The sequence below is a fragment of the Carassius carassius genome, chromosome 9, assembly GCF_963082965.1.
Source record: "Carassius carassius chromosome 9, fCarCar2.1, whole genome shotgun sequence".
NCBI lineage: Eukaryota > Metazoa > Chordata > Actinopteri > Cypriniformes > Cyprinidae > Carassius > Carassius carassius.
Genome location: NC_081763.1, coordinates 10,399,640 through 10,416,723, shown reverse-complemented (window position 1 = coordinate 10,416,723; position 17,084 = coordinate 10,399,640). Strand labels below are relative to the sequence as shown.

Here is a 17,084-nt window from a genome sequence, read left to right as displayed (position 1 = left end):
ATGTACATGTTTTTTATACTTCTTGTGTATACTTTTATGCTGTGATTTGGGAGATATGAGTACTTTTCTTACCTATTTACCATAAACATCCTCAAAATCCAATGTGGAGTAATATTGACCCCCAATAACCATAGCAGGGTTAAAAAAATGTCCATAATAGTATCATGGGAACATAGTGGTATTTTCAGTTTAATTAAACTTCTGTGGTGAGTTAAATGTTTACATTTTATATAAAGAAAGAATTATTACCTACGTCCACAATTAATAATGTACTAAATTAAAACAGCACAACAATAATAAACAGGCCCAAAGTAAAACCTGAACAGTGCAAAATCTATAGATCATCACCTACAGGGAATGTTAAATCTCCATTATTCATGAAGAAGGTCCTGAGATGCTCATAAAATGGTTTGATTAGTGGATGATCTATGATCTTATAGTTGAGGGGGCTCTGGTGAGATTTACAGCTAGAGTTTTGCGTCTTGGTGGATTCTCAGCTAGTCTCCGTGCATCTTCCTCTTCTTCTCTCCGGAGCTCACGCTTTTTCCTTTCTAACTCCTCCCTATCTTCATGATTCTCCTCCAGCTCTCTCTCCTTTCGTGCAATCTCTTCCTGCCTCTCCTCCAGAATCTTCTCTTGTTTTTCACGTAGCTTTCTCTCTGAGCTTGGGTAAAACGACGTTTTGTAGCAGCTTCTGCCATTGATGGCCACCAAGGCTTCAATCTTCTCCAGTAGTTTGGTCACTTGCTCAAAGTTTTCCATGTTCTTGTTATTGAAGAACACAAATCCACCACTGCATGTGCGGATAAAATCTCTAAGGTCTTTATCTGAGCTGGCAATCACATCATTTGGTATTTTCCCCTCTAGTCGATCTCCGTGTGTGAACAGAACCACTGTGTAATTCCAAACTTTCTTCCCGAACATGTTCTGGATTAATTTATGTATGTTCTTGTCCTCATTGGTTAAGTTTCCCACCGGCTGAATCAGCAGAAACACGTGTGGTCCTGGCTTATAGAGCGAGATAGATTTCATGATCTCCCTGATCACCTCCTTCTCCATTCGATTGATCTTATTCAGTCCCGGCGTGTCGATTATGGCCACGGGTCGGCTGTTGATGTTTCCGGAAGCTCTTTCACAGAACTGTGTGACTCTGCTCAGCTGCATGTCCGTGTTGAAGGCGTTACATCTGAGGATGGTGTTTCCAGATGAACTTTTTCCAGACCCTCGAGCACCCAGTAACATGATGCGCAATTCCTCTGCCTCAGCCTCAGCTGGAAAAAGATCAAGCACAGTACAGTATGTTGACATTATTAACTTGGTAGCAGGAGATATTAAGAGATAGTTCACCCAAAAAATTTAAAATCATCATCATTTACTCACCATTCTGTGTTCCTTTGGCTTCCATAGTATTTTTTGTCCATACTATGGAAGTCATAAGATACAGTTTTGAAACTGCATGAGGTTACATGATTTAATGATTGATAGTTATACCACCTTTTGACCACTAGAGAGTCTTTCTCCAGAATTCTGTCTGAAATCCTCATTATTCAGACTTGTGTACTTCACATTGTTTCTTACTGATGACTCATTCCATGCCAAACATTATCTCTGCACCCAAATATATGTATTATTGTACTCATAGACCTGAGCACCCATGGGAGACACTGCGTTTAGTGGTGGGGTCATGCTCACAGTGAAGTAGCCCTCGTGGATGGGTCATGTTCTGCTTTCCAGGACATGGCCATAGGCATGTTGCACTCGCAGCTTGTGTTCTTTTCTAAAAAAACGCAGGTCACCCTGAACTGCTTCCAAAGCCACTAGAAGACAAGCCTGCAACCTTAAGCCCAAAAAAGTGTAACAGATAATGGTTAATGGTTCTGCTTCCACTGTGGCAGTATGTGTTAAAGGAGTATGTTTTTTATGGATATCAATGGAGGAGAGGCTTCAATGCACTGAATAAACAGCTATAATAAACAGACTTTTTGTGACTCAGTTATTCCTATGGTATCCGTAAACAGCGAATGAGTGCCGCAGTAATGAGTGTTATGAGTGTCAGCTGTAATATGATTGGTTATTAAGGCACATGTGATCCAAGTTGACCGTTACGCTTTTTTCAATAGTAAGTCATACAGACTCTCTCATCTCCCAATAGTAAGACAACCTCTGCTGCTTCCCAAATTTCGATTCTCTCCTACTTCTGGGTTTGAGGCCGCAGCAATGTACGCCGGGGAAGAGCATGGTGAGACGAGAAAAGTTCTGGCGGGTGAATCCTAGTTAAATAGGCCTAGTTGTGGACACTTTTTGCTTCCATCGGAATGAATTAATTCTGATTGACAAATCTGAACGTAGTGTTTACATGAACGTTAAATAAAGTGTTTGGGTAGATGTGTGCACTTATATGTCACAAGCTTCTGATCGGATTTACTCTTTCGATATGCACACACTGCATTAATATGTTGCATGCTGTTTTAAAAAGCACACTTGATATTAATCTACTTCGGGTCCCGCATCTGAACTGTTTCCCTGCACCCACCGGCAAAAACATAAATCAGCACCTACAATTGTACTTGTTTTAAATATCTCAAGTAAAACATTGAATGTGAAAGAACATTAAAGGACTGGAAACTGCATAACTTGCTGGTTAGTAGTTAGTAGAAAGCACTATTCAATATACTAAGAGAGAACATGAGTTCTGTTTTAAGTTATCGTGTCAGGAAGGTTCTTATGCCTAAAAAGCTTTCCTCGTGTTCTTATGCCCAAAAACATTTTGGAAAAGCACATGTGACTTGGCGCATGTGGGGTGGTGATGGCGCAGTGGATAAGACAAGACAAATGGATAAGACAAATGCATTTGGTGTGAGAGACCCGTGTTCGAATCCACTGTAAGACACCAATGTGTCCCTGAGCAAGACACTTAACCCCTAGTTGCTCCAGAGGCGTGCGACCTCTGACATATATAGCAATTGTAAGTCGCTTTGGATAAAAGCGTCAGCTAAATGTAAATGTTGTTACTTTGCAAAACCCAGTCTGAGCATTCTTGGTATGCTGATCTGATGTGTTTGGGTCTTTATCTTGTTTTGTATTTACAGCTCAGATTGGAGTGATTTCATGTGCAATGGCCATTGTCTGCTTTAGACTCTAACAACTAAAGGACTAAAAGACAATAGACCGGCTAAACCTGCTTAGTACATTAATTCACTCATATTTAGTTCCAGTGGTAATTAATATCACACTTACCATTCAAGGAGGGAGATTTTGAATATTTAAATCAGAGCAAGCCAGATAATTAATTGATTTATTAATAATAATATATACTACTACGAATAAGGAGAATAAAAATGATACTACATTAAATTCATATAAATCTCAGAATGTATTAAGCTTACCTTGCCAAGTTGGTGATTTTGAATTTGCTCTTACATTTTCATATAGTTCATCAATCTCAGCTATGGAAGATAGTGAAGACATTTAATTTTACCTTAAAGTTTTTCTATAAAAGACCAGATGTTTCTAATGATTTGATTTTAATGAACTGATTCCGACTTGATATAATGAATCAGTAACTCACAGCCCAGTGACGAGTCAAGTTCATACGTTTCTTTCTCTGTTTCAGTCCACTGGCTCTCTTCTGAAGCCATCGCTCTGTTTTGTAGAAAAGAACCTAAGGAATGAAATATTTCACCTCAGTATTTGAGACTCAACTCCTTATTTAATCAGTCTATCTATCTCTAATTTTACGTTCTAAAACTGCCTAAAACTAATACACACTCAGAAAGTCTTCCAGTTTTTTGTATATTCACACAGAGATCAGGCATTAGTCAAGTGGCTGGATTTACAAAAATAAAAGAAGCGTTTCAACATTGCAACACATAATTTTTATTTGAATTATAACTCTGTAAGCTATTTAACCATGTATTTCTATGCTTTTGTCTTTCAAACATTTAAGTGCACAAATTCACAAACTTTTTTTGTCCTCTGAACCTCTTTCACCTAATATATTTACTTGAAGTACACCTGAGTTTGGGAAATCTTGAGGTAATATAATGTTTATGGCACTGTATATTTTCTTACTCTTTGTATTTCCATATCAATATGCTACAAAATTATCCTATTATTACGAGTTAGGTCAAAAGTAATCCAAAAGTAGTCTGATTATATTACCTAAAATTTGCAATGTAATGGATTATGTTACTATTTTTGTCATGTCATTTGGAATCAGTAATCTACCCTGCAATTTGTAAGTAATCTATAAAGATGTATTAAAGAAATACTCACAGTGCAGAGCTGGTGTTTGTGATTCTGGATCCACAGACAGAGAGTAGAGTTCTTGAATTCTTGAGTTCCTTCGCCACTGTGAATGACTGAGAATCCTGTTTAACCACTGTCTTTTAAGGGTTGCACAAGACCAATGAGAAGTCTTCTCTCTGTCTTCTGAGATCATAAAAAGAGGACTAAACATCTTTCAGATATGCAAACAATTTCAGCAGTTTCAAGCATGAAGACACACTACTGAGTTAAATAGTTTTTTCTTTAGTGTTTCATCCAGTCAGACAGTTCCGCTGTTATCTGACACCTTTCTCAGGTATGCTTTTTTTTTCTTTATGTGTGTGTGTGTGTGTGTGTGTGTGTTTATATAAATATATACTTCATTGCAGAAATTACATTGTCACTTGAATAAAAGTCTCCTGTTTATGGAAATATGGTTCTAGTTATGGTTCTAGTTATAAAAATATGGTTATGGTTAAATGCCAAGAAATCCTATTTGGAGTTATTTATATGACTGTGTCAGGTTGTGATATGTGACTTGTTTTCAGGAAGTGCATACTAAGATAACACCTGTGAGCTCAAAAGCCAAGAACATAATAATAATAATAATAATAATAATACTAAAATGGTATATCTCTGATTGCCATCTGTTGCAACATATATATTGTGTTCCTGTAGCTCATGTGGTAGCGCATTGTGTTGTCAAGTGCAAGGTTGGGGGTTCGATTCCTGGGAACACATGATAGGTAAAAATTGATAGCCTGAATGCACTGTAAGTTGCTTTGGATAAAAGCATAAGTTTAATTTAATGTGTATATATATATATATATTAATAATGCATTCAATGTTTTTGTACCGTATATAGAAGAAAAAATGTGGCTAATTTAATGCAACGCTAGCAATTTCTACTCTCAATATTTTCATTTAGTGAATCAAACTGTGAGTTACTTTGGATGAATGTGGGATTGGTAAAATGACAGTTCAATAAAACTGCTTGACAAACTGTTGAATCCTTCTTTGAGGACATTTGTGTCTTTTTCATGACCCTATGAATGATACATTACAATAGATACTTTACTTGCACTTCAGTATATTTTTCTGTTGACCAATGGAGGGAAATGGTGAGACAGAAGGAGACAGGTGATGTGGAAATAACCAGAGCATGCAGTCAAACCACTGTGTTACTCTAGTACGAAACATCTACCTCAAGAAGAGAGAATGTCAGACAGAAGGAAATGAGTCATCTAAACCAAACGGGGAGGAGAAAGACACCATAGTTGTAAATAGTTTCTGGAAACTGTTTAATGTATTTTTAAGCATTAACACCCTTTATCCCAAATAAAATATATTTTTTTTCCATTTGTGTTTTAAATATCATAGAGAATGTAGAGATAATATGTGACTCATTTTTCCTTCAGACGTCTATAATCATGCCCCTATCCAGTAAGAATAAGCAGATAAGTAGCCAATATTTATCTGAGCAAATTAGTTCAGATAATAATACCTGTCTGAAACTGAAGAGGCTTTTCCTTTTACTTTCATTATTTTGTCACTTAATAATATTGACCTTTAAATGTATATCACATTGAATATAGTTTATATTTTTATTTATTTTTATGCTTGATTTGCTGTAATTAATCCAGACTGCAGGGTAAATGTACTTCTCACAATCATATAAAAACTATGTTGTGTGAATATTTAAAAACTCAATAACCCAATTTTTAAAAGCAGGAAATATTTTGAGCAATGATTAAATGTAGTAACTAAGCAAATTAATACTTTTGGCTTCCTCTATAATATTTTTTGAAACATTTTTCAAATGTAAAAGTCTATTTTTCAGATGTATCTGATGCAGCATTTTATTTTTATTTTTTGGCATTATAGTAATTTAATTTGAATGAACAAAACTGATCAGACTTCATTTAGTAGTTGACATTAATGACAGTATTTGCGGAAAAGACACAACCTCTAAAGTGGACTAAATGATATTGGGCATATTGATTTCAAAAATAATCCCCAAGCAAAGTCTCATGGGCATTTGGTAGATGTTCTGGCACATATTCATACATTAGCCTATAATAAAAACAATTATTTTAATGAAGAAAAACAAAAACAAAAACATCAGTAGAAGGCATTAGTAGCCTAGTCCATTTTTTACTTTATACGTAGAAGGAAATATATATGTGTCATATATCACACAAGAATTACATATAGAATCTCCCGTTTTATCAAATACTGGTTTCTAGGTGGAAGACTTTTGGCCTGATGTGTGCCGTTTGCCTAGACTGATAGCTATTTTTGGCTTGGCTGGATTCTCAGCCTTTTTTCTTGCATCATCTTCTTCCATTCTCCAGAGTTCCTGCTTTTTTCTCTCCACCTCTTGCTCAGTTTTGCAGTCCATCACCAGCTCTCGCTCCTTCTGTGCAATGCTTTCCTTTCTTTTCTCTAAAATCTTCTCCATTTTCTTCCGGATCTTCCTCTCTGAGGCCGGGTAAAAAGCCAAATTGTAGCAGCCCTTTCCATTGATGGCCATGAGGGTCTCGACTTTCTTCAAGAGTTCTGTCACGTGCTCATAGTTCGTCGTGTCCTTGTTGTTGAAGAACAGGAACCCACCGCTGCACTTATGGATGAAACTGCGGAGCTCCTTATCTGAGCACGCGATGACGTCATTCGCCGTCTTCCCCTCCAGTCGATCTCCATGAGTGAACACAATGATGGTGTACTTCCAGACACTCTTCCCAAACATGCTCTCGATGAGTTTATGCATGCTTTTGTCATCATTAGTTAAGTTCCCAACAGGAATAACCAGAAGAAACACGTGTGGTCCTGGAGTATACAGAGAGATGGACTTTAGGATGTTTCGGGTCACTTCCCTCTCCGTACGGCCGATCCTGTTCAGTCCCGGCGTGTCGATTACGGCCACGGGTCGGCCGTTGATGTTTCCAGTCGCTCTTTCACAGAACTGTGTGACTCTGCTCAACTGCATTTCCGATTGAAAAGTGTTGCACCTGAGGATGGTGTTTCCGGTGGAGCTTTTTCCAGACCCTCTCGCACCCAGTAACATGATGCGCAATTCCCCTGCAGCCACAATCAGGAAATAAGTTTTAATCATAAGAGAATATTTTAATATAGCTGTTTAATCCTCATAGTCTGTCCATCATTTTTAAAATGTAATTAAAATGTAAGCATCAGTATGAAACTGATTATGACAAACTCTTAATATGCTCAATAAAAATGATCCTTCATGATAAATGTTAAATTACTTTTTTTAGGGTAATTTATTTTACTTTTTGGGTGGATTTTTTTTTTTTTTGCTTTTATTTTTTTTTTATCCACAAGCTTTTCAGTGAACATTGGCAAAATCCACAAATAATGTTTTTTCCCTCTCAAAATCTGAAGTGCATAAGTTCAGATCAATGAGGCATATGACCAATCATATCTAAAAATAAATATAAAACATGAGCTAATTAAAAGACAAGTAGACAAAAAAAACAAAAAAAAAACAATGAGAGATTTACAAGCAATTTTGTAAACATCTGGTCATTTTTTTAACCTTAAACACCAAATTAGTTACAGGATTTTCAGCACAGCACAAGGGTTAAAAAAGTTCAGATTTATAAGAATGTAAAAACGTGGATGCTATCTCACCATGTTCATTTGATGATGCAGTTAAATTGGTTTCCTCTTCGTTCGGAACGTTTTCATACAATATGTCATGCATTGCATCTGTGAATTAAATAACTGCTTAAGTCTAAATAAGACATGATTTAAGGCCAATTGTTGTGTAATCATTAAGAAATTGTTGTAATTAAAAAGGCATTGATCTTCCTTCTCTGATTAACAGTTAAAATGTTGTATGGAATTGTTACTATAATAGTTTGGCTTACTGATATAAGATGTTGTAAACAGATTGATTTGTGTAATTCATTGTGACTCACGGCTGTTTGATGAATCCAGTGCAGAATCATCCTCATCTTCCTCAGAGTCATCTATCTCTTCATCTGAATTCTTACAGTCCATCTTATCACGAAGAGTCGTTATTTTCTAATGTAAACAGAAGAGAATTTCAAACTTCACACTGCATTATGTCATAATTTTCCCATTCAATCTTTGTGTCAAGTTTAGTTTCAGTCTGGATTATCAAAGTATAACATCAAGGAGAAAAGAAAGAAAGAAAAAAAAGAAACCTACCACAGTTGAAGTTTAGAGTTTTTAAACCTGTTCACTGATAATCGGCAATAACACACCTGTGTCTCTTGAGTCTCCAAGAAATATGCTGTTTTCATCTGTGCACTGAAGAGTTTTTCTGTTTGAAGGTAAACATAGGTATCGAGGGCTGGTCTTGTTGAAAGATTCATTCACTTAATTTGACAAGGGTTTCTCTGTGGCCCAGGACTAGTTCAACATGTTAGTCAAGAATATAGAGTGTGTTTGGCATGCGCTTTTATGTTCCATAGAAAAATGCCCCTCCAGCTTTGAAAGTGGGGGTTCATTTTCAAACTAAGAAATAGAGTAGATTAAGTCGTCAACATTTCTGATATTGAGGAGCATGCAGATGATGATTCCTGTGCAAGCGTCTGGCGAGTATAAGTAAACCACCCCACATGTGACTGTAGACGTGCATTGTTACCATAGCAATAAGATTATGCAACTCCTCGGCAGCCATGGATGATGTCACAGTCCAATGAAGTTTAAATTAGAGCAGATCAGTTTTTTTTGGTTTGGGTTTCAGCGTGCTGCTGCTTCTGTGTTAACAGAGTGAACGGGTTTTCAGTGTGCTAATTTATCTACATACAGTATCCCAGTTTCTTCACCCAAAAACCACTGGGTGTCATTTCAAACTAATATGACTTTCTTTCTTCTGTGGAAACTAAAAAAAAAAAGAAATACAAAATAGATGAATGTTTGCATTGGGAGCTCTTTACCTAGTAACAAAAGTAAATGTAATCTCTGTTATGTAGAACTGTACACTATATTTAAAGTCTAAAGATGTGATAGCTTTATGTGAGGAACTGACCAAAATTGTTGGTCTCCATCATAATTGTGAATCTTGTGTGCACTTGCACATATTCACACTTGACAAGACACATAAGAATGGTGTTTGGTGTCACTGACATCAGGTGTAGTTTTTATTGTTTGGGTGAACTAACCCCTAACATGACTGTTTTTCACTATATTTCTGTCTGACTTTGAATAGCTGTCCTCACTGGAGGTGTTTCTCATTGGACTCATTGCCAAGGCCATTGCCACCACCATAACCTACCCACTACAGACAGTTCAGTCTGTTCTGAGGGTAAGGCCAGAAGACATGTGATTTATATTTATATTCAGGGGCTGTGAATACATATATTCTATTTGATTATTGGTTCTCAACTGGTTTTGCTTCAGGACCCTGCTTTTATATATAAAATTGTTCAGACGTTTGGGGTCAGTAAGACATTTTGAAAAAAAATAACACTTTATTTCAAAGGAAATAATATATAACCATTCAAATGTTTGGGGCCTGTAAGAAATTTTTTGAAAGAAAGTAATACTCAGCAAGGATGAATTAATTCTGCATTGTTACAGTTTCTATTCATTAAAGAATCTGTTTCACAGATTACACAAAAACATTAAACAGCACAACTGTTTTCAACATTGATAATAGTAAGAAATGTTTCTTGAGCAGCAAATCAGCATATTATAATGATTTCTGAAGGATCATGTGACAATGATGCTGAAAATTCAGGAATAAATTAAATTAAATGTATGCATTTAGCAGATGCTTTTATTCAAAGTGACTTACAGTGCATTCAGGCTAACATTTTTTGCCTAACATGTGTTCCCTGGGAATCGAACCCACAACCTTTTGCGCTGCTAACACAATGCTCTACCACCAATTAGAGATATTTTTTTTTTTGCATAATTCTCACTTCCATTTGATTTATTTCATAGTTTAATGACTTAACTATCATTCAGAAATGTATCCAAATATTTGATGGTGTATTAATATAAGGTCAGTACCTCGGAGAGTATTTTATTTAGGTTTTTAAAGAGCACTTCATTGTAAATATGAACCAGTTTTGTTTATGAATAACAAGTCCATATCAACAGAAATGGAATGGTTTACATAGTGTCAGAAACAAAATGCTGCATGTGCCAGATTTGTTTTGTAAAGATCATTGCTGTCGACAGTGGAACCTGATCTTAGATCAGCCTTCCTGCACTGATACACTTTACCATACGAAAACAACTTCTAGACTGGTTTCTCTGGTTCTATGAAGGTGATACTTGATTTTACTCGATAACACAAAGCCACTGAGACTGTAATGGACCTTTAACCTAAAATGTTTACAGTCTGGACATAAAAATACAATTTCATCTTTCTTGATAAGGGGATGTCAAATAACCAGCAAGTGTTTCAACTTCACAAGAATCACAACTTCTCCACTGTGAATGTTGTACTCAGGAAGTTTAAGACACTGAGGCTCAGGTACAAGTTTTATATAGAGACTCATGAGAATCCATACGGAAATTTAGATAAAAGTAAAAAAAAAGTAATAAAAGCATTTCCCTCTCAGCACTGATCTTCACACTGTACTGGAATGTAAGTTGAGTCATAGAGTTTCAGTTATGAATTAATGTAAAATGTTTATCTTCAGTAATCAATGTCAATGATTCTATTAACATTGATTAATATATTTTATTAAGAAACACATCTCCAGGGTCAGTCAGATTATTCAAAATCTAAATAGATTTTTTATTTATGACTTCTTAGATTTTATAATTGATGTCACATAAAGGTTGTTTATTATGTTTCCACAATAAAATAATTGATCAATGATAATGTGGTGTACTTTTTTTTTTTTTTTTGCGTATGTTTTATCTTTGCTTTCAATGGAAACAACTGTCAGAAAAACAGACAATTTCACAAATTAACCTCCAGGAGGCAGTAAGATTACTCTTTTTGTGCTTCAACTAAAAACTCAGTCAAAAGGATATTTGTTTTCCATGTCCCCATAACTTAGTGATTAATTAAAGTAACACACACACAGATAGATAGATAGATAGATAGATAGACCTCAACCGGTGAGCTTTGTAATTGGCCCACTTATTCCACCGAGAACATCGAGTGGCGATTTGATTGGCTTAGCTGGTTGTCTATTATAATCAGACCTCGTCTGTCCCTGTCTCGGGAGTCTGAACGAGGCTATCCACAACGCCATTCTTCAGAGTCCTCGCCCACTATTGGATGAGTCCTAAAACAGGCGGGCTTCCGGTTGAAGTTTACTGGATTTCGGACACGTTCAGTGGAGTGCAGACCAGTGTAATGCCAATAGATGGGATGGATCAAGCACTGTAAAGTAAGACAACTGTTAAACCTATTATTTTTAAGACTTAATTCGACACGCAGCCGCTGTGCACGCGCAGTCGTTTCTGCGAATTCGTCCAGGGTGTTTAATATCGCATTATAAGCTTGCTGGAAGTTGTACTGTGTAGTTGGGAATAGCAAGCACATGGCCTGAGATTGCTTGTCAGGTTACTCTGCCATATGTTTGTTGGGTGAAACCGCATCTTTTTTTCTGCGCTGTCAAACGTATGACTGAAGGTTATAAGGGATACAGGTCACCTTGGCCACAGTGGGCAGGGGAGGGTGCTTGTGGTCCTGATGCTGTGCAGGTGGGACTTTTATGAAACATGCATTATGACATGGTGTCTGTTCTTTTATTGCATGCATCGGTCATTAGGTGGGGTGGCATGTTATGACAGCTCTTAACATATGCTATTCAGGGGGTTTTAGGTGTGTTATTTGCCTTTGGGTCAAAATTACTGTGGCATTGCTGTAGTATTTTGGCAATACCATGATTTCTGTATTTTAACATTAAAGTATTGTCCTAACCATGTAAATACCACAGTGTATGAATACTGTAATCATACAGTACCAAGATGTGTTAGATTGTCGTGGTAATCCCATCATATTCAGACTCTTTACTTTACGCCTGATCATAAAAATGCATTTGAACGACATAACTGCATCATAGCTTTAGAAACAATAGTGTAATGTCCTGTTTTGCATTAATGTTAATGGTTTAATCAAATGCTTTTTAAGCTTGTTAGGGTGCAAGGTTTTGTTGTGAGTGTCTTGAGATGTATTGCAGCATGATGCATGAGACTTATTGATCGCTCTTTTTGTCACATCAGCATTCGAAATGCAGGATGGAAACATGAGTACACGATATCCCAAATATACACAATAATGATACGGTTTATGATCAACAAGCATGGCGTGTGTGTTCAAACCAAGTTCACTTATGATTCATAGTGACAATATAAAGTGAGACAAGAGGAACTCAGACTTCTTCATCATCTCACACAGGAGACTGTGAGATAAACCAGCTCCAGTTTATAAAAACGACAGTCCCCAGTATTTCTGTCAGTGTGTCCTTAATGCCTGCATTCTTTTAGTCACTCTCACTTTCATGCTTTTCGTCTCAGGTTTCAAAGGAATGTTCCGGGTTAAAAACAAGTTCAGTTTTATCAACAGCAAAAAAGCACTCAATTCTCCCACATGAAAGTATGTGTCGTTTAAGTCGTCTAAATGGCCCTAAATGGCCTAGAACTGCTGTTCTAGGTGGATAAACTTCTGGTTAGATTTGCTAACATAATTCTAGTGTGCGGATTTCTGTCTATGTTAATAGTCCTGTTCTGGTATCTTTGTGCATACTGAAGGATGAGTCAAAACTATTTTCTGTGGCATGCTGTTGATAGAGCTTTTATTGAGCCCAAAAAATTCCTCTGTGCAACAAAAACTTATAGGGCTCAGCAAGGCCCAGTGTGAGAGGGCTTCAGCCCTTTGTATACCAGTGTTGTTATTGTTAACTAAAACTTTAAGAAATTGTTAGGTAAAAAAAAAAAAAATATATATATATATATATATATATATATATATATATATATATATATATATTATTCAGGTTATAAGAATAAAGCTGATATAAAAACTTAAAGACAAAAAACATAAATCTGTTTAACTTTAACTAAAGTTACAATGAAAATTGAAAGTGCACATTATAAAAGTAATTCAAAATATTAATAAATACTTTAACATATATAAATAATGCTAAAATAACATTGGTTGATACTGAACATTTTTGATCCATGGTCTTGTTCATGCATTTTTTATTCCTTACAAACTTCAACATCAATGCTTCTGTGATGTATTTCACATAATCTTGGTCACAAATCAGCAGAATTTGCAACAACAATGTTATCAAGCTTACTTACAGAGACGAGGTTTCGTGGAAACTGTAAAAGTGACTTATCTTAGACAGTCTTAGAAACATCATTTTCATGAAGTGTTTAAAACTGAGCAGTCAGTATTGTTTTGCACTGTGGACTATGTATTGTTTTCCAGCAAAAGTTCAGTAAATTATGAAGTTACATTATAGCCGTGTCATTACCAGCTTCTTGTTTAAAAAAAAAAAAAAGTAAAGAAATCTTAGCATGGAATGAAATATCAATATTTATAAAATAATAAATAGTAATATTTATTAAAATAAAGTACATGTAATATTTCTAACAAAATAAAAGTACTTTTAATTGGTCATTCTTTTCTGCTTAATGTCCCTAATGTAAATAGAGCTCACAGATGTCTTTATTAGCTAATTTTGTGCTTTTTCTTGTTCTGTTTTTCTTTCTTTCAGTTAGTGGTGCCCCTCACCTGGCATGGAACTACGTGGGACTTTTTGGAGCAGGAAATAAATCAGGTAACTGAATCACAGGCACCTACACGGAAACACCTTTGGGTACCCCCCCCCCCCCCCCCCCCCTCACATCTGCTCGTGTTTATTTTGCTGCTGCAAATGCAATTCCCAAAACCCTGACCTTCTCTGCACTTCTCAGAAGCTCTGTTTTAACATTCCTCAAGATCCTCTGATTGTAAGATGTTCACTTGATGCTCTGTTACAATACTAAGAAAAGTACTGTCCTCTATGGCTGCGAACTTGGTAGCCATGTAGCCTAATAGGTAAAGTCGATATGAAATGCCTCTCAGAACCAATTTTGCTTCTGTAATCTGATGTATCTCGGTGAGAAAAACAGTATTAGCCTGTTCTACTGTGGGATTGAAAGTCAGTTGGTAATGTGTGCCACTTGGGTGAGTTTCATGCGGCTGGCCTGGCTGCACCCGGCATGGATTAGCCAGCTGCCACTTTGCAGAGGCACCAGGCACATGGCATGATATTTTGACCCAGTGACCTCATCTTTTGGGTGAAGTGTGCAGTCTTAAACTGTTGCCTTGTCTATGACTCACTTGTTTTGCTTGGTAAACAGAAAAACCATCTAACTGCCCGCTGTTGAAGCCGATAGTACCGCCGGAGAGCATTTGAAGAGCGACGATTCATCCCAGAGGGAATGATGTTTTGCATTCTGACCCAGATAAAAGCTAACAGACTGACCGCGAAAGCCAAAATAAGAAACTTGCCCACAGTTTTACAATTTTAAGACCTGACGGGAATCCACATTTGAAAAGATTAGGCCAAATGCAAGACATGTTGAGGCATGGTGCTTATACTGGAGGCTTGGGTTTAAGTCATACCTTGATCCAATTCCTCACTCTAAAAAGTAGCCGAAACCCCAAAATGTGTGACTTTAATTGGACATAAAAGATCCTTTGGCTGGGAGGTAATAAAACAGTGTATTGGAAAGGCTGTAATGTCTGCCTAGAGTTCGCAGTGATGTACGATTAGTGATGTCAGTAAGTGCAATATGTTCCCAGCACTAGAGCATCAGTTTCCTATAATGATCAACAAATTACATACATTTCATCTGAGTGTATAGCAAAGTCTGTGTCGTCATCCGTGATTAGTGTGAGCGAGTGTTCAACAGCCTGGATGTCAGAGGGAATGTTTCAAAGGGGTCATGTGACGCTGCTAAAAAGAACATTATGTTGTGTATTTGGTGTAATGCAATGTGTTATGCGGTTTAAGGTAAAAAAAAAAAAAACACATTATTTTCCACATAATGTACATTATTGTTGCTTCTCTTTGCCTCGCCTTTCTGAAATGTGTTAATTTTTACAAAACTCATCGTTCTGAAAAGCGAGGTGTTCTCTGATTGGCCAGCTATCAAGTGTGTTGTGATTGGCTGAATGCCTCAAGTGTGTGACGGAAATGTTAGAAACGTGCTAGTAACTTATTATGCTAGCAACATGCTACAAAAATGCTAATCAAGATAGTAACCATGCTATTAAATTGTTAATTATACTACCAACATGTTAGTAACATGCTACTCTTTCTAAAAACATTAACAACATGCTAATCATGGTTTCAAACTTCAAGTTCTTAACTCTTTAAAACTTTCAGACTAGGCTTTCTCAAGCCAACTTCAAAGTTTGTCTATAAACTTTACTATCTAGTTCCGCTTAATATTCTGTCCCCATCTGTACATGTGAGAATCTTGCAGTCCCTTTTTTTCATTTTTTTTTTTTTACACAATTTGGCTAAAATTAAATTGCTCAAATATAATTATGTAATACCAAGTAAATGAGCTGAACTACTTCACATCTCTTGTGCTTGAGTTTGTAGCTTTGTTGACATTTGCAACTTCTCAGTAAACAAGCTGAACTAACCCTGCAATCTCCCTGTTATTCAAAGCAAGGTAATACGATCTGACACTGATCTTTTTTTTTCTGAACGGGGATTTTTGTAACTTGAGATCAGTTCTGAAAGTTGAGAGGTTATTATAAGTTAATTAGTTGTTATAATCAGGGGTGCACATACGTTTTTCAGCCTGGTTCTCATATGAGAACCTGGAGATTTGGTTTGGTCCCCACATGGTGTGACTGGGGGTGCTGCAATCAGGACTTTTGAGACCGATCGCCAATCACAGAAAGCAGAACCTGCCGATCCGATCACAGATACCGATCTTTTTAAAGCCTTCTTTTTATCATGTAGAATTATTTATAGTGATGATCCAATAATAAATGTAAGGCATTTATTCAGGGCCTGAATTTCAGTTTTGAAAATTAATTCCTCTCTTAGGTGACTTTTTTATTTTTTTTGAGGGGGCCATTTTTTTCTTCAAAATATATATTTATCTCTCCTAAATGTTTGATCATGCACTGTAGTTTTGTTTTTACAATCGTGTAACACAGACATTGTCACTTAAAAGGCTTTTTCAACATTGTGATTCCTTTTATACACAAGTACTGTAATACAGTCTTTCATTAATTATTCAATGCTTTTTACTTTTGCATTTACTTCTAGATTTATATATTAAGTTGCTAAAGCCAAACATTTAAACGTCTTTTCTTACATTATCACAAACATTCTAAATTAAAACTTACCATAGACAGAAACAGTCTGCATATTTACTGCAAACAATGCGCCATTACTTTAATTCCGTGCATGCAGTGCAGCAAAAAATAGACTCGGTGCGGAAACTATCTCTGCACTGCTGCAGATGCACTGCTCCTAAACGCACTGCTGGACTGCAACTGTGTGTACAGAGTGAACGCTTTAATCCATTAACATGAGTGCAGAAAAAATACGCACCACATACGCACACTGCAAACAGAATAATGTGAACCTAGCATTAGGGTTGTGCTGATTGATGATAGTATCGTGTATCGACGATAGTCAGAGATATCGACATAAGCACATTTCTCTGTCGATAGTCAAGACGATATTATGCTAATTCTCCTATTAATGTTTTAGATTATAATAATAATAGCTATTATTATTTTTATTAGGCAGCCTATTATAATTCGGCTATCAAACTGCCCAGCTGTTTCACTTCAGCACCGCATTTCACATACACAAACACACCCGCGCGCGCGA

At 36.4% G+C, this 17,084-nt stretch overlaps 2 protein-coding genes across 4 annotated transcripts; both read right to left on the bottom strand.

Moving 5' to 3' along the window:
* Positions 1-239: 239 nt before the first annotated feature.
* On the bottom strand, positions 240-4,406 carry zmp:0000001062 (GTPase IMAP family member 4). 2 transcript variants are annotated; one of them, XM_059557224.1, is made up of 4 exons: positions 4,276-4,406; positions 3,569-3,661; positions 3,387-3,446; positions 240-1,271 (listed from the first exon to the last, which is right to left on the bottom strand). In XM_059557224.1, the coding sequence occupies exons 2-4, from the start codon at positions 3,636-3,638 to the stop codon at positions 427-429; spliced, it is 975 nt and encodes a 324-aa protein (XP_059413207.1). In that variant the 5' UTR covers positions 3,639-3,661; positions 4,276-4,406; the 3' UTR covers positions 240-426. The 2 variants fall into 2 exon arrangements, with proteins under 2 accessions (XP_059413207.1, XP_059413208.1); XM_059557225.1 differs by lacking the exon at positions 3,387-3,446.
* Positions 4,407-6,435: 2,029 nt separating this feature from the next.
* LOC132148534 (GTPase IMAP family member 7-like) lies at positions 6,436-8,518 on the bottom strand. Of its 2 annotated transcripts, XM_059557222.1 has the most exons (4): positions 8,458-8,518; positions 8,205-8,310; positions 7,915-7,992; positions 6,437-7,344 (listed from the first exon to the last, which is right to left on the bottom strand). In XM_059557222.1, the coding sequence occupies exons 2-4, from the start codon at positions 8,284-8,286 to the stop codon at positions 6,509-6,511; spliced, it is 996 nt and encodes a 331-aa protein (XP_059413205.1). In that variant the 5' UTR covers positions 8,287-8,310; positions 8,458-8,518; the 3' UTR covers positions 6,437-6,508. The 2 variants fall into 2 exon arrangements, with proteins under 2 accessions (XP_059413206.1, XP_059413205.1); XM_059557223.1 differs by lacking the exon at positions 7,915-7,992 and having other exon boundaries at positions 6,436-7,344.
* Positions 8,519-17,084: the final 8,566 nt, after the last annotated feature.

What these genes read in the sequence shown, in the direction of transcription:
- zmp:0000001062 (XM_059557224.1), bottom strand. Translation starts at nt 3,638, where the DNA reads ATGGCTTCAGAAGAGAGCCAGTGGACTGAAACAGAGAAAGAAACGTAT. An exon ending in ACTTGACTCGTCACTGGGCT is followed by an intron (nt 3,447 to 3,568) that starts GTGAGTTACTGA and finishes TATCTTCCATAG; the next exon opens with CTGAGATTGATGAACTATAT. An exon ending in AAAATCACCAACTTGGCAAG is followed by an intron (nt 1,272 to 3,386) that starts GTAAGCTTAATA and finishes ATCTTTTTCCAG; the next exon opens with CTGAGGCTGAGGCAGAGGAA.
- LOC132148534 (XM_059557222.1), bottom strand. Translation starts at nt 8,286, where the DNA reads ATGGACTGTAAGAATTCAGATGAAGAGATAGATGACTCTGAGGAAGAT. An exon ending in ACTGGATTCATCAAACAGCC is followed by an intron (nt 7,993 to 8,204) that starts GTGAGTCACAAT and finishes TTTAATTCACAG; the next exon opens with ATGCAATGCATGACATATTG. An exon ending in TGCATCATCAAATGAACATG is followed by an intron (nt 7,345 to 7,914) that starts GTGAGATAGCAT and finishes TTGTGGCTGCAG; the next exon opens with GGGAATTGCGCATCATGTTA.